General features: G+C 57.4%; 1 protein-coding gene across 2 annotated transcripts in view; it reads left to right on the forward strand.

The window, feature by feature from the left end:
• Positions 1-22360, forward strand: part of KLHL25 (kelch like family member 25) — a 50511-nt gene extending 28151 nt beyond the window's left edge. The window contains exons 2-3 of one of the 2 annotated variants that reach the window (XM_055417755.2): positions 6875-8675; positions 20767-22360. In XM_055417755.2, the coding sequence (XP_055273730.1) occupies positions 6886-8655 (1770 nt within the window). In that variant the 5' untranslated portion in view covers positions 6875-6885 and the 3' untranslated portion in view covers positions 8656-8675; positions 20767-22360. Of the gene's footprint in view, positions 1-6871; positions 8676-20766 lie in introns of both variants that reach the window. The other variant, XM_055417757.2, reaches the window with a different exon arrangement.
• Positions 22361-22952: the final 592 nt, after the last annotated feature.

Consider the following 22952-nt stretch of genomic DNA (forward strand, 5'->3'; position numbering starts at 1 on the left):
TCCAAGCTTCCTCCCTGGGGCACAGGCCCTGTTCCGATTCCTTTCTTTGTCCTTGTGTCCTGCGTGGTTACACGGAGGTTTTCTTTCCCTTTGAGGAGTCTGTGGCCTTACGGTGGCATTCAGTAGGTGTTCTGTGTGAGTCGTTCTGCTCGCAGGTCTATTATTAGTGTTTGGTGGGAGCAGGTGAGCGCCCCGTCCTGCTCCCCTGCCATCAATCCCGTCCCTTCTGTTTGGTGCATTTTAACCGCATCCCTACAGGGAAAGCCTGTGGTCACAGGAGCGGAGCTGCTGTAGGAGGTGGATCAATACCTCTTAGCGGGGTGATAAATCGCTCGTCGGGAGCCTGGCAGTGTCGTGCAGGTAATTGATGTGCCTTGTATCCATCAAAGCCCAGGGTGACGCTTAGGTCATCAGAATAATTCTGAGATGCCTACAGCTCGAGAGTGTCTGACTTACCGGGGCCTCTGAAGACAGGGGGCCATGGAGATAGGCTTCCAAGAGCCAGGACAGACCTGACTGCAAACATACTGTTTTTTTTCCCCCCTTCTCAAAATCTTTAATTTTGAGACAAGATAGAAGTCTTACAGGTACTCACTGGAGAAGCAATACATGATCACAGTTGAAAGTGAAGACAGTCAAGTCGGAAAGCTTTTACACCTGTCAGCTAATGCTGAAGCTGAATCTCTGAGCATGGCACGCTGCAGGGCTCAGAGGAATGGTAGTTAGTGTTCCTCCCCTTCTTCCTCTCCCTCTCCCAACAGAATCCACGCCAGCCTCCTCATAGTCCTCCTCAAGGGCAGCCATGTCCTCACGGGCCCCAGAAAACGCTCCTTCCTCCATGCGCTCCCCCACGTAGCAGTGACCAGAGAGGCACGCTGGGCATCCATCAGGTCAAACGTGTGGTCCAGGCCGCAGCGACGGCCCTGGTGTTGCTCAGCAGGCACCCAGCTCACTGGACTTGGGCCACACTTTTGGCGCTCACCGCTCCCGCCGCTGGGAACCTCCCATCTCACGCTGGCTCCAGGTCCTCCAGCCCCGGCACAGGGCTGCGTGTGTCACTGGTCCCAGTCACTGGACTGGAAATCATCTCGTGAAACCCCTTCTTGGTGATGGGGTGGCCTCCCCTGGTGGTGAGAGGGGTGGCAGGACTCCCCCCACTGAGACCCCCTGGCAAGGCCAGCATCCTGTCCCCCAGTCCCAGTGAGTGCAGGACAGGCAGCCCAGGACGGGAAGGAAGGGGCAGAGGGCCTCAGGTCGGCGGTCACCAAGCCTCCACGCTCCTCCTGTGTGCAGCTCCCGTCTGGGGCGGCGCTGCGCTCCGGCCTGTGTTCAGCCTCTCAGCGGCCCTGGGGACGGATGCTGTGTCACCCCGCAGCTGAGTCAGCACCGCAGACTAGCGTCTCCAGGCCCCTCCTGGGTGTGGGGCCCGTCACCATGGCTGGGCAGGTGCTGGGACCCCAAGGATGCGCCGCTTTGGCCAGCCCTGGACCCCATGGATCCGTGTCTGAACAGCCTGGGGCGGAAAGAGGGTGGTTCCTGAGAACAGGCGCGTGTCAGGTAAGCAGGAGGGGGCGCCCTGCTGGCTCCGGGGTCTCCCACTGGGGTCCGCTGTCACAGTCGGCCTGGCAGCATCCACAGCCCTCTCGGCCTGCATCTTCTCCAGGCCAGGAGCGCGGCTGAGTGAGCACCGCAGCGGATGTTAGCACGGAGAGCCTTGTGTGCCGTGTGCATCTCGTCTTGGTCGTTCAGTTCGGCCGAGCCTCTGCTCTGTGCCAGGTCTTGTCAGTTAGCATCACACACGGTCCTTGCCTTCAGGGGCCGGACACACAGAAGGCAGATAAGCCTGTGCTTGCAAGTTGTGACAGGTGCTGTGACTGGGGGAGGTGTGGGGAGGAGATGACCTCAACAGGGTGGCCACAGTCAGGAGGAGAGAGCAAGCCACTCAGGGACAGCGGGGTGGACGGCAGAGCATTCCGGGCAGAAGAGCAGCACATGCAAAGGTCCTGAGGCCAGGGACATGTCCGGCACGGCTGGAGGGGCGGCTCGTTGGCAAATAGCAGGATGTGAGGACCCGGAGGCCACGGTGCGGACCTGGGATTTTAGGGAGACTGCTGAGAGGTCCCTGGAGAGTTTAGTGTGGTATGATCCAGGTGATGCTTTTTAAAGGATAACTCTGGTCTCTGGGTGGATTCAGACCCGAGCAGAAACAGAGGCTGGTGTGGGGGTTCTGTGAGTCGGGGGTGGTGGGGAGGGCCAGACAGGAACTCGTGTAGGAGATGGGACCACAGGGCTCATGTGAACTGGTGTGTGGGGAGGGTCAGGGGTGGGATTTGAGCACAAGGGAGCATGTTGGTGCTGTTTCGCAGGTTTGGAGGAAAACTGAGAACTTTCCCAGACATGTCACAGTGGAGGGAACAATTTGGTTTCTGGGGATCTTGTAGCTGTGAGGTGGGGAGCCCAGGGTGGGGTACACAGCCCTGGGGGCCCCCTGGCTCCTGGGCCTGACCTCCCACACTGCTGGCCCAGAGCTGAAGGGCAGCCCTGGGTACCTGTGGGCCTGGGTGGACATTGTGGTCCCCTCCCTCAGTATTCCTGTCTGTAAACTGGGGCCAGTGGGTCTCTCGCTCCCTGGAATCCTGGGGCTTTGGGGCTGTTGCTAAAAGGCTGGCTCAGGTCCCAGCATCTCCTGAGAGGACATGGGGCAGATGGGGAGGCGGCCAGCCTGGCAGGCGCCCCTGCTCCCGGCTCTGCCCTGCGGAGCCAGGCCAGCCACCGTCTGGGGGCGGGAGCCCGCTGGGTATATCTGGGCATCTCAGGATCTTGGCCTGGGAGGCAGTTGGCGTCAGCAGGCAGACATCCTCTGCCGAGCAGGACAGGAGTCAGCTCTGGGCTCTGGCCACCCACTTAGCGCTGCCCTCAGAGAGGTCACCTGACCTCAATCTGCAGGCACACGTGGCTACTCTGTCAGGGTTTGCCATGCTTTGGGGCACTTTCTCATCTTGGAGTCTTGCTCTGTCCTGCCTCTAACACCCCCACAAGGGGGTCTCCACCTGGGTTCCTCCAGGACAGTCCCGAGCACAGCACCCTAGGGTGGAGGCGGGCCCAGCCCAACCCCACGGCCCCGGGCCAGCCGCCCCAGCTTGGACCTGGGCCTGGGACGGAGGGAAGTAGGCCTCACAGGGCCAGAAAGCCCAAGAGGGCTTAGAGTGTGCATCCCCATGTCACTGCGTGGGGAGAGCAGGGCTGTCCACTCTCTGGCTGGCCCTGGGGCCAGGCCCTGTGGGCAGCAGCCTCTGAGCCCCCCGCCCCCACCCCCCGCAGGAGTAGGTACTGGTGACATCCTGGTCACACGGATGGCATTCCGCCCTGGCGCTGTCTGTAAAGTGAGTCCAGGAGGAGCTGTGCACCCACAGCATTCCAGACCACACTCCAATGGGGCTCAGAAGCAGCCTGGCTTCCTGACTGGGTGGGGCGCAGGGCAGAGGTGCTCAGGGACCTGGAGCAGGTGGGGCTGTGGGAACTGAGATCGAGCCTCACCGTCAGGGCCCCGAATTGGAGTCCTTGGAGCCAATCCCCCAGGCACCCCCAGATCAGAAGCCACGTCCCTCTAAAGGCCCCGGCACACAGGGGCATGGTGGATGGCATCACCCATTTGCACGTGTGTGTGTGCTTAGTCGTGTCTAACTCTGTGCAACCCCATGGACTGTGGCCCTCCAGGCTCCTCTGACCGTGGGATTTTCTAGGCAAGAATACTGGAGTGGGTTGCCATTTCCTCCTCCAGGGGAATCTTCCCAAGCCAGGGATTGAACTCAGGTCTCCTGCGTCTCCTGCATTGGCAGGCGGATTCTTCAGCACTGAGCCACCTGGGAAGCCCCAGTGGACGGCCACGTCTGGGAAAGTGTCCGATGACTGAGGGGCAGAAGGAGGAATGAGGATTAAGCAGTCACACGAGGTGTGGGGACCGTGCTGTGCGGTCTGGAATCGAGGGTGGGCAGTTCAGACCTGGTTGAGGGTTGCTGCTGCTGAGCTTGTGAGGCCAGGTCAGCACAGCCTGTCGTCTGTGACGCCCGGTCCCAGGGCCGGGCTCAGGGGTCAAGCTCTGTAAATAATTGCCAACAAGTGAGGGCTCTCAGGAGGTCTGAACAGGGCAGGGACTTTGTCTCTCAAAAGAGGAGACTGAGTTGCAGAGGAGAGCGGTGCCCCGGGTGGGTGCATGGGGACCGCTGTGTATGATCTGGGTGTGGGGTCCTGCATTCTCCCACTCCTGTGGACTGCACACAGACAGGCACACACCCCTGAGCCTGAGCACATCACCCAGGCCCCGTGGTCCATGGTGGCTGGATTGTGCAGCAGTGTCCCTGGCGGGCCACCGGCTCGCAGTCTGCCTGGAACTAGGGGGTCAGAGCAGCAAGGCCAGGCCCAGCCCTAGTGACTTCCCCACCTGGCCCGGGAGCTGGGGCCTTGCCCGGGCAGCTCTGATCACGTCACTGCGGCTTCCCTGGTTCTTTGCCGGGAGAGGAGTGAGCAAGGGAGACAGCCGTGCACTTGGACTCTAACTTGCAACCCACGCTGAGAGCTCAGCCTTTCTCCGTCAGGTCACTGTTGCGGTTCAGTTGCTCGGTCGTGTCCGACTCTGTGACCCCGTGGACTGCAGCACGCCAGGCTTCCCTGTCCTTCACCAACTCCTGGAGTTTGCTCAGACTCAGGTCCATCCAGTTGGTGATGCCATCCAACCATCTCATTGGTGATGCCATCCAACCGTCTCATCCTCTGTCGTCCCCTTCTCCTCCTGCCTTCAATCTTTCCCAGCATCAGGGTCTTTTCCAATGGGTCAGCTCTTCAATTCAGGTGGCCAAAGTATGAAGCTTCAGCTTCAGTCCTTCCAATGAATATTCAGGGTTGATTTCCTTTAGGATTGACTGGTTTGATCTCCGTGCAGACCAAGGGACTCTCAAGAGTCTTCGCCAACACCACAAGTTCAAAAGCATCAGTTCTTCGATGTTTAGTCTTCTTTATGGTCCAACTGTCACAGGCATACATGGCTACTAGAAAAACCATAGATTTGACTATACAGACCTTTGTTGGCAAAGTGATGTCTCTGCTTTTTAATACGCTGTAGGTTTGTCATTGTTTTTCTTCCAAAGAGCAAGCGTCTTTTAATTTCATGGCTGCTGTCACCATCCATAGTGATTTTGGAGCCCCCAAAAATAAAGTCACCAGATCATTTGCTTCAGTACAAGAGTGGCCTGGAGTGAGGAGGGGTCAGGGGGAGTTACACACTTTTGAAAATAAAAATGATAAAGGTTTTTTTGGCCTTGTTACCAGCTGGACGCACAGAGTTCTGGGGTCAGGATGCTGAATGCAGTTTGCTTTTGGCCACTTTGAGGTCTAGGGTTTTCCTGCCTGTTGGCTGAGCCTCGTTTCCACAGCACCATAGTGTGGTCTGGGGTTGTCTTTCACCAGACTTTATTAATTAAAGTGCTCTGGATTCCCCGCATTTGAGCCCATGTCTGCTTCGGGGACCAGTGCTCTGAGCCCCATGTCCCTAGCCCAGCAGAGATGGGCAGACCGGGGTACATGGGGCGCTCGCTGCAGCCCAGGAGCCCGGAGTCACCTGTCGGGACCAGGGAGGCTCCGCTGGCTGCAGGTGTTCTGGCTGCTGTGGTTGAGGCAGATCCAGATTGCTTTCGTGTCCTACGGTCGCCCAGGACTTGGTCTTGGCTTCCCACTGGGATTCAGAATGGAGCAGGTATCCAGGGGGTGAGCCACAGGCCAGCTGGCCTTATTGCAGCTGGGTCCAGAGGCCTCTAGAGAGCCCTGGATTTGCAGAGTGTGTCTACACTGAGCGCTTGGGCTGTGACAGTGGCTCATGGGAAGCTTTCCAAGGGTGAGGGCGATGAGGAGTGTGGCTGCGGCTGTGTGGAGCCCGGCTCAGGACAGGGCCCCGCTGGGAGCATAGCAGGGGCATGAGGCTCTGCCTGGGGTCTGTGGCTCCTTGGGGGCATTTTGCAAAAGCCCCCCTGCACGAATCTGAGTCTTCTTGGCCAATGGGGTGACAGCTGGGCTGGAACTGGACGGCCCATGTGGGAATCCTGGCTGCAGAAGTCAGGCAGCTGGGGTGCCTCTCTGAGCCTTGGCTTCCCTGGCTGCAGAATGGGGCCATGCAGCAGCGTCCCTGAGCTGAGGGATGTATCCAGAGCACATGCTGCTTCGCACTGCCCTGCTGTCCTCTTTCTTATTAAGATTCATTTATTTCTGGCTGCGCTGGGTCTTCGTTGCTGCATAGGCTTTTCTCTAGTTGCAGCAAGCGGGAGCTCCTCTGCAGTTGCAGTGCATGGGCTTCTCATTGCGGGGGCCTCTCGGTGCAGAGCACAGGCTCTGGGGCCCACCACCTTCAGCAGTGGCGGCAGGTGGGCTCAGTGGTTGCGGTTCGCGGGCTCCGGAGCACAGGCTCAGTAGTTGTGGCGCACGGGCTTAGTTGCTCCCCAGCATGTGAGATCTTCCCGGATCAGGGATCCAACTCACATCTCCTGCATTGGCAGGGGGATTCTTTACCGCTGAGCCACCAGGGACGCAAGCCTACCTGCTGTCGTCTTAACTGGGCTAGGGACACCGTGGCATGTTCTTGCAACCATGGGAGATGACTGTAGGTCAAGGTCACCTGGGCAGGCTCCTATCCAGAGATGAGCCTCAGGCTTTACCACCCTAGTCATCCTTTGGCGGTCAGACGGAGGGGCGGGGCTTGGTCTGGGTGTGGCAGAGCTGAGCAGGGGTGGAAGGGGCTGGCCGGCTGGGTTTAGGGGACGCTGGGGGGGCCCCGGGGCCTGGCCCCTCTCACCTGTGGCCTCGTCCCTCCCCTCCCCTCCCCCAGCAGGTCGGCTCAGCATGTCGGTCAGCGTCCACGAGACCCGCAAGTCGCGGAGCAGCACGGGCTCCATGAACATCACGCTGTTCCACAAGGCCTCGCACCCCGACTGCGTGCTGGCGCACCTCAACACGCTGCGCAAGCACCGCATGTTCACCGACGTGACGCTCTGGGCCGGCGACCGCTCCTTCCCCTGCCACCGCGCCGTGCTGGCCGCCTCCAGCCGCTACTTCGAGGCCATGTTCAGCCACGGCCTGCGGGAGAGCCACGATGACACGGTCAACTTCCAGGACAACCTGCATCCCGAGGTGCTGGAGCTGCTGCTGGACTTCGCCTACTCGTCGCGCATCGTCATCAACGAGGAGAACGCCGAGTCGCTGCTGGAGGCGGGCGACATGTTGCAGTTCCATGACGTGCGGGACGCGGCCGCCGAGTTCCTGGAGAAGAACCTGTTTCCATCCAACTGCCTAGGCATGATGCTGCTCTCGGACGCTCACCAGTGCCGCCGGCTCTACGAGTTCTCCTGGCGCATGTGCCTGGTGCACTTCGAGGCCGTGCGCCAGAGTGACGACTTCAACAGCCTCTCCAAGGACACCCTGCTGGACCTCGTCTCCAGCGATGAGCTGGAGGCAGAGGACGAGCGCGTGGTCTTCGAGGCCGTGCTGCAGTGGGTCCGGCACGATCTGGAGCAGCGCAAGGCCCACCTGCCCGAGCTCCTCCGCGGCGTGCGGCTGGCCCTGCTGCCCTCCGATTGCCTGAAGGAGGCCGTGTCTGGCGACGCCCTGCTCATGGCAGATGAGCGCACGCGGCTGCTGGTGGAGGAGGCGCTGCGCTGCAAGGCCCGGATCCTGCAGAACGATGGTGTGGTCACTAGCCCCTGTGCCCGGCCACGCCGGGCCGGCCACACGCTGCTCATCCTCGGGGGCCAGACCTTCATGTGCGACAAGATCTACCAGGTGGACCACAAGGCCAAGGAGATCATCCCGAAGGCGGACCTGCCCAGCCCCCGCAAGGAGTTCAGCGCCTCGGCCATCGGCTGCAAGGTCTACGTCACGGGGGGCCGGGGCTCCGAGAACGGGGTCTCCAAGGACGTGTGGGTGTACAACACGGTCCACGAGGAGTGGTCCAAGGCTGCGCCCATGCTGATTGCCCGCTTCGGCCACGGCTCCGCCGAGCTGGAGAACTGCCTCTACGTGGTTGGGGGCCACACGTCGCTGGCCGGCGTCTTCCCAGCCTCGCCGTCGGTCTCTCTGAAGCAGGTAGAGAAGTACGACCCCGGGGCGAACAAGTGGACCATGGTGGCCCCACTGAGGGACGGCGTCAGCAACGCCGCGGTGGTGAGCGCCAAGCTGAAGCTCTTTGTGTTCGGGGGCACCAGCATCCACCGGGACATGGTGTCCAAGGTCCAGTGCTACGACCCGTCGGAGAACCGGTGGAGCATCAAGGCTGAGTGTCCGCAGCCCTGGCGGTACACCGCGGCCGCCGTGCTGGGCAGCCAGATCTTCATCATGGGCGGAGACACGGAGTTCACGGCTGCTTCGGCCTACCGCTTCGACTGCGAGAGCAACCAGTGGACGCGGATCGGGGACATGACTGCCAAGCGCATGTCCTGCCACGCGCTAGCGTCGGGCAACAAGCTCTACGTGGTGGGGGGCTACTTTGGCACCCAGAGGTGTAAGACCCTGGACTGCTACGACCCCACCTCAGACACGTGGAATTGCGTCACCACCGTGCCCTACTCGCTCATCCCCACGGCCTTCGTCAGCACCTGGAAGCACCTGCCCGCCTGAGGCGCTATGGAGCCAGCCAGGTGAGCCCCCACTCCCCCGCCCGAACCCACTCCGGGCAAAGACTGCGTCTTCCAGGGGAGGCTGGGCCAGTCAGGAAGAAGTTGATGGGGGGCGCCTCTGGGACCCCTTTTTTCTACTCTGGAGCCAGAACCTAACTCCCCCCCACCCCAACTCTTGAGCAAAGCATATCATCCTTTTGCCGGATAGGGGCAACCATCTTAGGCTGATTCCTCTGGCCTGGCTGTAGATCAGTCATTGGGGGTCTGTGGACACATCATTGTATATGGCGTTTAGGCTGACTTTCGAAGTCTGAGGGCACAGTCTCCATGCAAAGGCACCCTCAGAGGACGGGGTCTCCAAGCACGTGTGGGTGTACAACACTGTCACACCAGCTGTGAGGTGAGGGCTCCCCAGAACCGTCTTAGATCCCGCCCTGGAAGCACTCATGAATGTGCTGAAGAAATATATCCCGAGTTATGGTTTAATTATAGGGAAAGGATGCGGATTAATAGGAGAGGGTGGAGATGCCTGGGGCAGAGCCCTGGATGGGGGTCCAGATGCGGAGCACCCTGTCCACTCCCCGTGTGTCAACAGCATCCGTGAGTGACGGCACACGCACAGTAGTGCCCACCAGGGGAGCTCACACAGCTTAGGTGTCCAGAGTTTTTATCAGGGCCCCATTGTGTGGGCATCACTGATTAATTGGCCACATGGTTACTTTCAAGTCAGCTGGTCCAGCAGGACCCAAAGCCCCCCTAGGTCACATGGATGTCACTCTAAACAAAGACCCTCCTATCGGGTATGACACAGATCACCTCCCAGAAGCTAAGAGTGGACCTCTGGGGGTTGAACTTGGGCTAATTACAGGTAGATTCTTGACTGCCTGAGCCCCCAGGGAAGCCCCTCTGCTTGGGCAAGGCCACCAATTCTGTCTTCTGCAAATGCTGAGCCCAGGCCTCAGCCCAGACCACTGGAGTCAGGGTGTCTGGGGCCCAGGGCTCAGAGCCGTGGTAGCTCCAGGTGAGTCTGGAGTGCAGTCACGGTGAGCACCCCACCGGACAGGCCCATGAGGAGCAGCAGGAGGGAAGTGGATGGGACACTCGGGGGGGGCAGTGCAGGCACCGCAGGGCCGGACATCGCTGCGGGCATCTGGTGGCGCCAGGGCGCTGGGCCTGGAGGCCGTGGGCTGGGCCCAGCCTCTCCTGGGGGGCAGCTGTGTGCTCCCCGGTGCGCGAGGAAGCCTCTCATCTCCTCCCATCCCTCCATGAGATGGAGAAGAGGCCTTCCTCTGAGCATGGGAACAGCCCCCTAGCAGGGCTGCTCTGGTTGCCCCAGGTTACCATGCTCTCTGATCTTGGTGACATCGTTCCACGAAGCCACCGCGTGAAACAGGAAGGCCACTGGAGGCCAGGAACGAGGTGACACATTCAGGCGCTCCTTGTGGGCATCGGAGGGGCAGGGGGCGAGCAGGAGGGGCTTGTCCAGGGTGCAGGACGGATGCGGTCAGGGGAAGGCCAGCCTGTCCTGGCGGGGCCCTTTCTGAGGTGGGGGGGTGCTTTCCTGCAGCCCCTCTGGGGTGATCCAACCAGCTCTGAGGTTGGATTCGGGTGTCCTGAACCAGCCTGACAGGGTCGCAGGGGCTGGGACGGGGTGTAGACTGGTGGGCATTGGAGAAGGTCGTCCATGGTCAGGTCCCAGCTCTTAGCTTGCCTCGGGTCTTCGTCCCTTGGGGCGCTGAGGTCCTGAGACCCCCGGTGGGTGGAAGGCAGAAGGCGTCGGTCCTGGGGGCTCCAGAAAGCTCAGGGGAGGGTGGGATCAGATGCCAGGTCATGCCAGGGGCGCCTTGACGCCCACCCCAGGCTGTCCTGGGTTCCAGCCTCTCCCTGCCCACAGCTGCTGCCTTGTGCTCCTGCAGATCGGAGGAGCCAGCCCTTGGCCCTGCGCTGTTCAGGTCACAAGAACCATGTAAAGGGCCGACCTGAGCTGAAAATTCATTTCCTCAATGGCCTGGCAGCTGCTGACAAGAATGCTAAAAACTCCACACAGCGGAGGCAGGCGGAGGCAGTCATACTTGGCTGGGTGGCTTCTGAATGGAATCTGATGTTTCAGCTGCTCAGTCAGATCCAGCCAGGCCTTCGAGGCCTTTAAAGGGCTCCATCCCCAGCAGGCAGGTGAGGCTGGCCCCCGCAAAGGCATCAGATCCTTACAGGGTGCGAGGCCTCGAAAAGAACGGCCTGGGTGGGAACAGGCTCTGTTCTCCTTTAAAGTTTCTCTGTTTTGTTTGTTGGATCTGCTCTCTTCCTGTCCTTTAGAAAACTCTGACCAGCCACAGACCTTGGTCCCCTGGGGAGTAGGCTTCAAAGAGAACATTGGTGTCTCCTTGTTGGAAACCTGTGGTCTGTGGGCCCTGACGTCTTGTCCCATCTCAGGTCGCCCAGGGCCAGGGGCTGTGACCTTGTCTGGTATTGACCTGTCCTCGGGGCCCTGGAGGGCAGTTCTTCCCAAATAGGAGAGGGTTGCGGAAGGGGGGATCAGCAGGACCCCATGAGCCTGCTACTTTCCCAGGACTTTCCCCTGTTTCAGGGACTGGGGAAGGGAAGCAGGCGTGGGCCCTCAGCTCTGACTCTTGCTGGCTGCTTGACCCCAGTTGCTCACCTTCCCTGAGCCTTAGCTTTGCCATCTGGGAAGTGGGAATAAAAATTGTATTCCTCACACTGGTTGAATAGAAGAGATCAAATGAGGGGCCGGGTTCAGAGTCAGCTTTCCTTTGAGGTTGTGATGAGGCGGGGTTGGTGATGGTTTCAGAATGCTTTGGGTGGCCAGGGCCTCTGGATTGGGATGTCTCTGGGCCAGCCCCCCCTTCTGGAAGGGTCCCTCCTGCACAGTCGGGATTGGCCTTTCTGCACCCCTGGCCGAGTGATGCACAGGCCTTGTCTCTTTGGCACTCCCCTGCCCGTGGCAGGGTGCTGTGGTCTCGGACGAGGACCCGGCAGGGGCGCTGGGGCGGAGGGTGATGACTGGGTGTGCCCGGCCAGCCCTTGGCTCCGGGTGGATGGTGCACTTGTGGCAGGACAGCCACCCATGCCGCTGCCAAGTGCGCAGAAGGCCCCAGCTCAGGTCCTGAGAGTGGTCCTCGGCCGGGGGTTGGGGTGGTAGGTGGACAGGGTGGGAGGGGCTCCGGGACAGCAGCGGTGGGTGAGGGAGCGGGCTCAAGCACCCTTGGCAAGGCTCATGGAGATCAGCATGAGCAGAGACTCGTGCCCCTGCTGCCCCCGCCCCCTCCATCATGGACCACCCCCCGCAACCCAGCCTGGCTGCCAGCCGGCAACCCCCAGTGCCGGGGCCAGAGAAGGGGTCTGTACCAGGAAGTTCCGAGTGCCCCCCCCCCGCACCGCGCTGCTGTTCCAGCCCCTCCTGCAGGCATTGGACTGGCCTGGGGTCCAGCCTGCAAGTGCCTCTCTGGTCCCCGAACCAGAGACTCCAGGGACCACCAGCTGGACAGCCCCACGCTCTGCAGCCCCTCCTCACCACCCCGGTGACTCCCCGGGTCATCCTGAAGTGCTCTGTTTCTCAGCCGTGAGCCCGTTCTGTCCTCTCGGAGGTGTCTGTCGGAGGTGCTGCTGGTACCGAGACCCGGGGTGGGCGGCTGGTGTCAGGCCACAGCTGGTGAGGGCCGGAGCAGGATCTGAACCCTGGCCGGGCCCCAGGCCTGCAGGTGGCTCTGGAGACCTGGGCCCGAGCATCCCCGTGTCTGTGCTCTGGCACCAGTCGCTGCCCGCTGCAGCCCACCTGAGTGCTGCCCGGCAGTGGGGTGGGGCGCTCTTTGCAGCTGACCACCGGCACGCTCTCCGGGGCCAGCCCTTGGCTCCCGGGTTGCAGTCTGATCCTCGTCTCTAGGTGACAGTGGCCAGGAGGCTCCTGGAGCTGGGTGGGCGCCCATCTCTGGGCTGCCCGCCAAGTGCAGACCATGCACGGACGCTCTTTTCTCTTGCTCTCTCCCCCTGCCCTGACCCTGCCTGCCTCTGGCCTGTGGTTTTTAGAGCATCAGGGCGGAGATGCAGGCTGCCAGGAGCTGTCTTCTCCTGGGTACTGTGGGGGACCAGGCCCAGGGGTGCGGTGGGCAGGCGCGTGCTCCAGTCCCGCTCTGGAAGAGGCTGAGCCTGTGATCCCCCTGCCCAAACTCCGCAGCATGGGCCCCGCCACCACAGGAGGGCGGATTCAGCACATCCTGTCCTGCCTTAAAGAGATGGCGGCCAAGAGGAAACCCCAGAACTCGGGGTTCAGGGCTGGGCTGAAGGGGGATGAAGCACCCCGCGTCCGTCTGTCCGTCTGCACAGTGTGGCCCCGTGCCAGCCAGGATGGCCTTGGTGGCTGCAGGCCGCCTACCAGGCCCCCCGTGGGTGACCCTCAGGACCGCGAAGAGCGGTCACGGGGCTGGTGGGGTGGCTGTGCACGGCGGTGGGGTGACCGCTGACCCCACGTCTGCTCTGCGAGGTGGACACAGGTCCTGTTGACTGGAAAAACAGTGCATAACCTAACGGTTGAGAATTACGTTTTGTTCAGCAGACAAAACTCAGGACTTAAGCCCAAACCACAGCATCTCAGCTCTGAGGGACTGCTCTGAAGAGGTCAGAGAGGGGAGCCAGGGTATATAGAAGATTGTGCAACAAAGACCAGGGAGTCCGAACATGAAAAGATAACTGTGAAAGAAAACCAGTAGCTTAGCTGGCAAAGAATCCGTCTGCAATGCAGGAGACCCTCTTTTGATTCCTGGGACAGGAAGATCCCCTGGAGAAGGGACAGGCTACCCACTCCAGTATTCTTGGGCTTCCCTGCTGGCTCAGACGGTAAAGAATCCGCCTGCAATGCGGGCGACCTGGGTTTGATCCTTGGGTTGGGAAAATCCCCTGGAGGAGGAACTAGCAACACACTCCAGTATTTTTGCCTCAAGAATCCTATGGACAGAGGAGCCTGGCGGGCTACAGCCCACAGGGTTGCAAAGAGTCGGACGTGACTAAGCACAGCACAGCATGGACATCACAAAAGTTCTTTTCTATGTATGGGAAGATGCAGGAGTCCGGGCTCTCTGAGATCATCCCTTCGGTGTGCACCTTAGCTGCTGGGGCCAGTGCACTGTGCCTTCCTTTCTTGGTCTCCCCCGGGTGCACAGTCCAGGGAGGCTGTGGCGGCTGAGGGCTGCAGCATTTTTTGTTTACTGATGTGGCAGGCAACATTTTCTTTTTAATGTAGTCCCATTTCACAGATAAGGAAACTCAGTCCTAGAGAGGCAGCTGCTGAAACTCCGGGCGGCCCAGATCGGGCTGGCCTGGGTGACCTGGGAGGGGGTGCAGGCCTGGGCAGTGCTGCTCCCCAGCTCCTCTGCCTCCTCCTCGGCAACTCAGGACAGCCTCGAGGGGCTCCCCCCGGGTCAGAGCCTCAGCAGTGGTATCCTGTCCTGAGGGGAAGTCCATGTCTGCCTTGTGTGCTGGGTGGGGGTGGGGGGCCAGGGCCCCCGAGTTTTGGGTTCACCACCTTAGAGCGTCTCGGTGTTTGGGGCCTGTGAGGAGCTCTGACTAGTGAGGCCCTTGGAGGGACTGGGGGGTCGTCACCAGCCCCACTGAGAAAAGAGCAGTCGCCCTGGCCAGTGCACCCTTCTGGGAGCTTGCTGACCCCTGGCCTTCAGCAGCTTCGGCAGAGCTGGAGTCTACCTTCCAGAGCCGAGGGAGTGAGGGCTGCATCCCATTGAGGGAGAAAGGCCCACAGGTCCCTGCGCCGCTGGAACTGTGCTCGTGATACTGTTACTGAAGCAGGTGCAGACTGAGGACTAGCTGTAAGCTCCCTGCCCTCGTAGCTCTTTCACAGCTGTCGGGCCGACAGCCGCGCAGGTGAAACACACCCAGAGCTGCAAGACCGGGGATGCGGTCGCTGGTGACCGAGGCGCTGCCTGCGGTTGTCTCCTGCCTCTCGAATGGCTGAGTGTGTGGGTTTATGGGGAGGGGGGAGCCTCCGTGTCTTTCCTTTTGGAGTCCCCGTGAGGCCTCCTCTGGCAGCTGAGTGTCATGGCTGGGGGGCGTCATCTGTGTCTCCTGGCACAAACCTGCCTCCTTGGTCTAGGGCCACCTCTGAGCCCGTGGTGCTCAGCTGGCCAGAGTAAGAGTGGCATCTGGCATGGAAATGGTGCATGGGTGGCTGTGGACCATTGGGGTGGGGAAGACCCTTGGTGAGTACCCCAGCCCTGTTCCCAGTGCTCAAGAGAGCCTGATGTTGTTTTTATTACCTATTTATGTATTTGGCTGCACGGGTCTTAGTTTCATCTTTACCCTCTGAGCCACCAGGGAAGCCCTCAGGCTCAGCGCATGGGATCTTCGTTGCGGCATGCCAACTCTTAGTTGTGGCGCGCGGGATCGAGTTCCCTGACCAGGGGTTGAACCCGGGCGCCCTGCTTTGGACGCATGGAGTCTCAGCAACTGGACCACCGGGGAAGTCCTCAGAGAACCTGTTGTTAAAGCAGAACCGCGTGGAGGTGGACAGCCCTGCATCGCTGTCCCGAGTGTTCCCTGCTCCGCACCCCCTCCAGCTCCTTCCTGGGCCTGCTGTGTCCTTTCTCCACTAGGTGGGCAGCCCAGGAACTGAGCTCCGGCCAGGGACCCCACCTTCTGGACGGACACACGGCCACAGCCACGGCCACATCCCTGCTTGGAGTCGGGCCAGATTACGCCGAGCTGTCACTGTGGGTTGGGCTTTAGAAACTGACCGTAATGGCCAGCTGGGTTTTCTTCGCTGCTCCCAGGCCGTTTTGCCCTGAACCTTTCACATGTGCTAGAGGGCTCCCTCCGTCCCTGGGAGGCAGGCATCTCTCCTCGTTTTCCACAGGAAAAGGTGAAGCCCAGAGCAGATGCCACACTGAGAGCCCAGCACTGCAGTGTGAGCCCTGCGACCACCTGACCTCGTTCCCCACTGCGTCCGTCCTGTGGGGTCCGGGTTGACAGGCTGTGCGGTGAATGTTTGTCGCGCACAGGAATGAATGTGCTGCCTGCTGCCTGCAGCTGCGCTGTTCCTCCTGCCGACGTGACTAACCGTGACGACTGTGCGCCGCCCGCCCTCCCTTCCCATTTCCCCCTCACTGGCCTACGTTCCGGTCTCAGAAGTGCAGGACTCCTACCCCAGGGTCTTTGCACAGGCTACTCCTTCTGCCTGGACTGCTCTTTGCCTCTCGAGCAAACTCCTATCCTGCAGGTCTAAGGGTGTCCTTCCCACACCCTCTGCCACAGTAAAAGTTCTTGTTTTAATCTCTAATTTTTTTTTTAACTATTATTTAAAATTTTTTCATTTTATATTGGAGTGTAGTTGATTAACAGTGTTGTGTTAGTTTCAGGTGTACCACAAAGTGACTCAGTTATATGTATCTTGTCTGTATTCTTTTTCAAGTTCTTTTCCAGAGCAGAGTTCCCTGTGCTGTACAGTGGATCCTTGTTGGTTATCTTTTAGCTTTTTTTATTACTTAAAAAAAATCTTTTTATCAAAAAAAAAAAAATCTTTTTATCAGAGGATAATTGCTTTACAGTACAGTATTGCTTTACAGTAGGTCTTGGTTGCTGCGTGGGCTCTTCTCTAGTCTTGGGGAGTTGGGGCGATTCTCTTTTACGGTGGGCGGGCTTCTCACTGCAGTGGCTTCTCTGGTGGAGCACGGGCTCCAGGGTGTGCAGGCTTGGTAGCTGTGGCTCCCGGGCTCTGGAGCACAGGCTTAGTTGCTCCGTGGAATATGGGGTCTCCCCAGACTGGGGATTGAACCCGAGTCTCCTGTATTGGCAGGCAGATTCTTTCCCACTGAGCCCCCAGGGAACCCCTCGTTATCATCTTAAAATATGGCAGTGTGTACATGTGAGTCTCAATCTATGCAAGCCCCCAGCTCTTCCCCTCTGGTAACCATATATTCATTCTCTTAAGTCTGTGAGTCTGTTTCTGTTCTGTAAATGAGTTCATTTGTATCATTTTTATCTATAAGTGATATCCTATGATATTTCTTTAACTTCACTTAGCATGAATCTCTAGATGCGCCCATGATGCTTCAAATGGCATTATTTATTTTTTTTTTAGTTCAGTTGCTCAGTTGTGTCTGACTCTTTGCAACCCCATGGACTGCTGCACTCCAGGCCTCCCTATCCATCACTAACTCCCGGGGCCCGGCTCAAACTCCTGTCCACTGAGTCGGTGCTGCCATCCAACCATCTCATCCTCTGTTGTCCCCTTCTCCTCCTGCCTTCAGTCTTTCCCAGCATCAGGGTCAATGAGACAGTTCTTCATGTCAGGTGGCCAAGTATTGGAGCTTCAGCATCAGTCCTTCCAGTGATATTCAGGACTACTTTCCTTTAGGATGGACTGGTTTGATCTCCCTGCAGTCCAAAGGACTCTCAAGAATCTTCTCCAACACCACAGTTCAAAAGCATCAGTCCTTCAGTGCTCAGCTTTCTTTATGGTCCAACTCTTACATCCTTACATCATTACTGGAAAAACCATAGCTTTGACTATATGAAACTTCGTTGGCAAAGTAATGTCTTTGCTTATTAATATACTGTCTCGGTTTGTCATAGCTTTTCTTCTAGGGAGCAAGCATCTTTTAATTTCATGGCTGCAGTCACCATCTGCAGTGATTTTGAAGCCCAAGAAAATAAAGTCTCTCACTGTTTCTAATTGTTTCCCCATCTATTTGCCATGAAATGATGGGACTGGATATCATGATCCTTCTCTTCTGAATGTTGAGCTTCAAGCCAACTTTTTCACTCTCCTCTTTCACTTTCATCAAGAGGCTCTTCAGTTCCTCTTTGCTTTCTGCCATAAGGGTGGTATCATCTGCATATCTAGGTTATTGATATTTCTCCCGGCAATCTTGATTTCAGCTTGTGCTTCACGCAACCTTGCATTTCGCATGATGTACTCTGCATATAAGTTAAATAAGCAGGGTGACAGTATACAGCCTTGACGTACTCCTTTCCCCATTTGGAGCCAGTCCATTGTTCCATGTCCAGTTCTAACTGTTGCTTCCTGACCTGCATACAGGTTTCTCAGGAGGCAGGTAAGGTGGTTTGGTATTCCCATCTCTTTAAGAATTTACAGAGTTCGTTGCGATCCACACAGTCAAAGACTTTAGCACAGTCAATGAAGCAGAAGTAGATGTTTTTCTGGAACTCTCTTGCTTTTTCGATGATCCAACAGATGTTGGCAACTTGATCTCTGGTTCCTTTGCCTTTTCTAAATCCAGTTTGAACACCTGGAAGTTCTCAGTTCATGTACTATTGAAGCCTGGCTTGGAGAATTGGGAGCATGACTTTGCTGGCATGTGAGATGAGTGCAATTGTGTAGTAGTTTGAGCATTCTTAGGCATTGCCTTTCTTTGGGATTGGAATGAAAACTGACCTTTTCCAGTCCTGTGGCCACTGCCGAGTTTTCCAAATTTGCTGGCATATTGAGAGCAGCACTTTCACAGCATCATCTTTTAGGATTTGAAATAGCTCAGCTGGAATTCCATCACCTCCACTAGCTTTGTTCATAGTGATGCTTCCTAAGGCCCACTTGACTTCACATTCCAGGATGTCTGGCACTAGGTGAGTGATCACACTATCGTGGTTATCTGGGTCGTGAAGATCTTTTTTGTACAGTTCTTCTGTGTATTCTTGCCACCTCTTAATATTCTCTGCCTCTGTTAGGGCCACACATTTCTGTCCTTTTTCGAGCCCATCTGTGCATGAAATGCTCCCTTGGCATCTCTCATTTTCTTGAAGAGATCTCTAGTCTTTCCCATTCTCTCCTTGCTATTCTTTGGAACTCTGCATTCAGATGGGTGTATCTTTCCTTTTCTCTTTTGCCTTCCACTTCTCTTCTTTTCTCAGCTATTTTTAAGGCCTCCTCAGACAACCTTTTTGCGTTTTTTTTTTTCCTTAGGGATGGTTTTGGTCACCACTTCCTGTACAGTGTTAGGAACCTCCATAGTTCTTCAGGCACTCTGTCATATCAAATCCCTTGAATCCTTTTGTCATTTCCACTGTAAAATCATAAGGGATTTGATGTAGGTCATATCTGAATGGCCTATGGGTTTTCCCTACTTTTTTTAAGTCCAAGTTTTGCAATAAGGAAAAATTGTCTCTTGTAACAGACTTAATAAAGTCTATTTTGTCCTATACGATCACTGCTACTCCAGCTTTCCTTTGGTCTCCATTTGCACGGAGCGCCTTTTTTCATCCCCTCACGTTGAGTCTGTCGGTGCCCTGGGTCTGCAGTGGGTCTCCTGTGGCAGCAGGCAGCCTCTCCTTTTGCCATTGTGTTAATTGGTTTGGATGTGTTTTTGTAGATCTTTTTTCATCCCATTTTGTTCTCTTGTGATTTGATGACTAACTTTAGTGTTGTGTTTGGATTCCTTTCTTTTTTGTGTGTTTATCTATTGTCAATTTCTGGTTTGCAGTTACCTTAAAGTTTTGGTATAGCAGCCTGTATATAAACAAGGTTGTTTTAAGTTGCTGGTTTTTTAATTTCAAATGCATCTCCAACATCCTTCATTTGTATTCTCCTCTTCTCACAGTTGATGTCATATTTGTGTGTAGGTCATTTCCTACCTTTACTGTATGTTTACCTTTATCAGTGAGTTTTCCCATTTGTAATTTTCTTGTTTCTAGTTGTAGCCTTTTCTTTTCCACCTCGAGAAGTTCCTTTATCATTAGTTGCAAAGCTGGTCTGGTGGTGCTGAATTCTCTAAGCTTTTGTTTGTCAGTGAACCTGTTGATTTTTCCATCAAATCTGAATGAGAAACTTGCTGGGTAGAGTATTCTTCGTTGTAGATTTTTCCATCAGTTTAAATGTAGTGTGAAGCTTCCCAGGTGGCTCAGTGGTAAAGAATCCTCCTGTCAATTCAGGTGGTGTGGGTTCAATCCCTGAACCCCTGGCGGGAAGATCCCTTGGAGAAGGAAATGGGAACCCACTCCAGTATTCTTGTCTGGGAAATCCTGTAGACAGAAGAGCCTGCTGGGCTACAGTCCGCAGGATTACAAAGAGACGGCTGTGTTCTCAGGATATGTCTAAGCAGCCCGCCTACTGATGGGTGGGGCTGGGTTCCCACCCTGTTGGCCTAAGACATCCCAGCACTGGAGCCCACAGCTTGTTGGGTGGGGTCAGGTCCTGGTGAGAAAATGATGCCCTCCAGGAGGCTCTGTGCACCCTCCCAGAGTGGAGTGTCTGTTTCTCCCAGTCCTGTGGAATTCCTGCAATCCAACCCTGCCGGCCTTCAAAGCCAGGTGCTCCTGAGGTGCCTCCTCCCATTCCAGACTGGGGAGCCTGACAGGGGGCTCAGAACTTCCATTCCGGTGGGACAACCTCTGTAATAATATCCAGTTTGTGAGCCGCCCTCCTCGCGGGTGTGGGATTTGACTTCATCATGACCGCACCCCTCCTGCCGTCACTTGTGGCTTCTGTGTCTTTGGACGCAGCGCGTCTTTTCTGGTAGGTTCCAGCATTTCGTTGTTGTTGATGATGCCTGCTCAGAAATTGTAATTTCGCTGTTTTCGTAAGAAGGGGTGAGCTCACATCTTTCTGCTCTGCCATTTTGTCTGCTACTGTTTTATGCACTTGCTTTCTTCCATGTTCTATTGGCTTTTTTTTTTCCTTTGAGTGGAGTTCAGTTTCACTTGCTCATAGGTTGCCGATGCAGAAGGCTCTCACCCAGGAATTTAGACCGCAGTTCCTGGTGCAGAATGGCTCTCTAATCTCTCTTTTTTTCCCCCATGTATAGCACTTCTGTGTGTGTTGGCTGTATACATCTGTTCATACAAGCCTGCACTTTCTCCCACTGGAGGATGATCCATGGAGACGGTAGCTGTATCTGCCGTCCCCTTTCTCAGGGCCTGGCACGGTGCCTGCTGGGTTGAGGGTGTGCAGAGCGTGTGTCTGGAGAAGCTGAATGGAGGTGAGCAAAGCACAGCTCAGGGAGGTGACGGGCCTGTTCTGGGCCACACTGCTGTAGACGGGAGAGCTCCGTCCCCTCCACGTGGCCTTGGAATCACGTCCAGCTCCAGGTGAGGACAGAACGCGGAGGGGATTCACCTTTTCTCTCTCGTTGCTCTGCAGATGCTGCGCATCTCTCCCCGCCCCACGGCCGTGGCCCTCGCTCTTGCACGTGGCCCTGACCTTGTCCGTGGGATGCTCCACCCGGCCCAGCTCTCTGAGCCGCCAGAAGCCGGCCCACCAGCCCTGAGAGCAGCGGCCTCGGGGGCTGCTCCGAGCTTCAGGGAAGAGCCGTCTCCTGCGTCCTGTGGGTCTGGTGGAGGCCTTGCCTGCTTTGCGGTGGTTTGCGGGGGGAGAGGACCTTCCAGGGGGCGTGGACGGACACCAGGACTCCCTCGGCCTGGAGGAGAAGACACATCTGCAGAGCCTTGAGGGCGTCCTGGACTGGGGCAGGGGGGCAGCACTGACAGCACGGTCTTGGGCTCCAGGCTTCCCTGGCGGTGTTGTAAAGTCTGCCCACACAGGACACCCCCAGCCCCTGGGAATGGGTGCATTGGGGCTGAGACCAGATTGTGCTGTGGAGAAAGTCTTATGGGAGAGAACCGTTCAGTGACAGTCACCAGGCTTTCTCAGCAAATGACCTCCAGGCCACCAGTGTTAAATAGACTCCCGAGAGTCGGGCCTCACCCCCAGCAACATCACCATCTCCTGGTCAGACCAGCCATGCCCCGGGTGCAGACATAGGTGTGCAGAGGCCCTGGGTGGCACGTGCCCATGGGGCTGCCCATCTTCTCCCCTCAGAGCCCAGCCCAAGAGGCAGCGATAACCTCATTTCCTGCCGGGAGCACACTGACCCCAGAGTGGGACCCTACCTGCCCAGACCAGGAGCAGATGTGAGCTGGGGACCACAGGGGGACTCCAGGGTGCCCACGACAGACCCCGCCAAGGGCTGGACTCAGCTTGGAGGATGACACAGCCCTGTGACATTGGCCTCTACCTTCCAACTGGTGATGGGGTCTGGCTCATGTGTCCCCTAAGCTCAAAACGTGACACTGGTCACAAGAGAACTGCCGAGCGTTTGTTCATTTTCCCACCTCCCAAGCATTGGGCGCCTCACAGGTCCAGCCGCAGCCTCGGGTTTCGGGAAAGGTCGGCTCCTGCCAGCGGCCCCCGTCACCTAGTGTTGGAGGGTGTGGGCTTGTCCCCTGCCTGCCCTGGTGCACCATGTGGCTTGGCGCTCCCAAGCAGGCTGTAGTACTCGTGGGGCCGGTTGCTTTCCAGTTGGCCGTGCTGCCTCTGGGCCTGTGGGCATCTCCTGGGGCCCTGAGGGCATCTTTAGGGCAGGATTCGCCCACAGCTGTGCACCAGCCCCAGGCCATCAGCTTCCCCTGGGGGAAAGGCAGGAGGCACGTCTCCAGGTTCCTGGGACCCCACGGCCCCCGCCCGTGTCAGAGGCCACCCCTTGCTCTCAGGGCTTCCTCTCAGCCACCCAGAAGCCAGGGCCTGGTCCCAGGAGATGGCGCAGCCCGAGCCGCTGGGGAGGCCTGGGGAAGCGGGAGCCCCGGTCCGGCACCCACACCGCCTGGGGGCCCCGGCCTGCTGGATTGCTGCACTAAGCACAGGTCTGACAGCACAGAGGACCTCACGATGGCGCTTTCCCCACACGTTGTGTTGTTTTGACCCATTTCTAACTTAATTAAAGAGTTGAGAAATCTTGTCTTCCTGGTGTGCCGAGGCCAGTCTTGGGGGACGCAAGGCGTGAGCAGGCTGATTTCCGCTGCAGCAGTCAGGACTCACGGCCTGCCATGCCGGGGGAGACCCAGAGGACACGGCCTCCTGTCCTCAGATCATTTCAGCAGCACAGGCCTTACATTGATTCTCATGTGCAGTGCTAAGTCCTCCTTCCCTGAAAAGCCCATGCATCAGTGTCAACTTAAAGGTGTAATTCCACTGCTAGCCACGGCTGTGTGCTGTGAGCGCCCAGTTAAGGCTAATTTGTGTGACAGTAACACAAGCAGCGCTAAGGGAGGCATCACTACTCGAGTGTCTGGCATCAATTACAACGCTAGTGCCCATGTTTGCCTATGCTCCTTTCACACATTTTCATAGCTCTTAAGCACTGTCAACTCAAGAAGGTGGGACAGACAGGGCTGTGACAACCACAGAGTAAAGAGGAGGCCCTATAGAACGTCCCACCGCAGGCTCTGGACACCAAACACACGCCTGATCAAGGGGACAGTGGCCAGCACATCTTGGGGAAAGATGAGGCTGGTGTCCATTCCAACAGTGGCCTTCACACCTCACACAGT

The sequence above is a fragment of the Moschus berezovskii genome, chromosome 21, assembly GCF_049115385.1.
Source record: "Moschus berezovskii isolate FMDL1 chromosome 21, NW_MosBer_1.0, whole genome shotgun sequence".
Taxonomy (NCBI): domain Eukaryota; kingdom Metazoa; phylum Chordata; class Mammalia; order Artiodactyla; family Moschidae; genus Moschus; species Moschus berezovskii.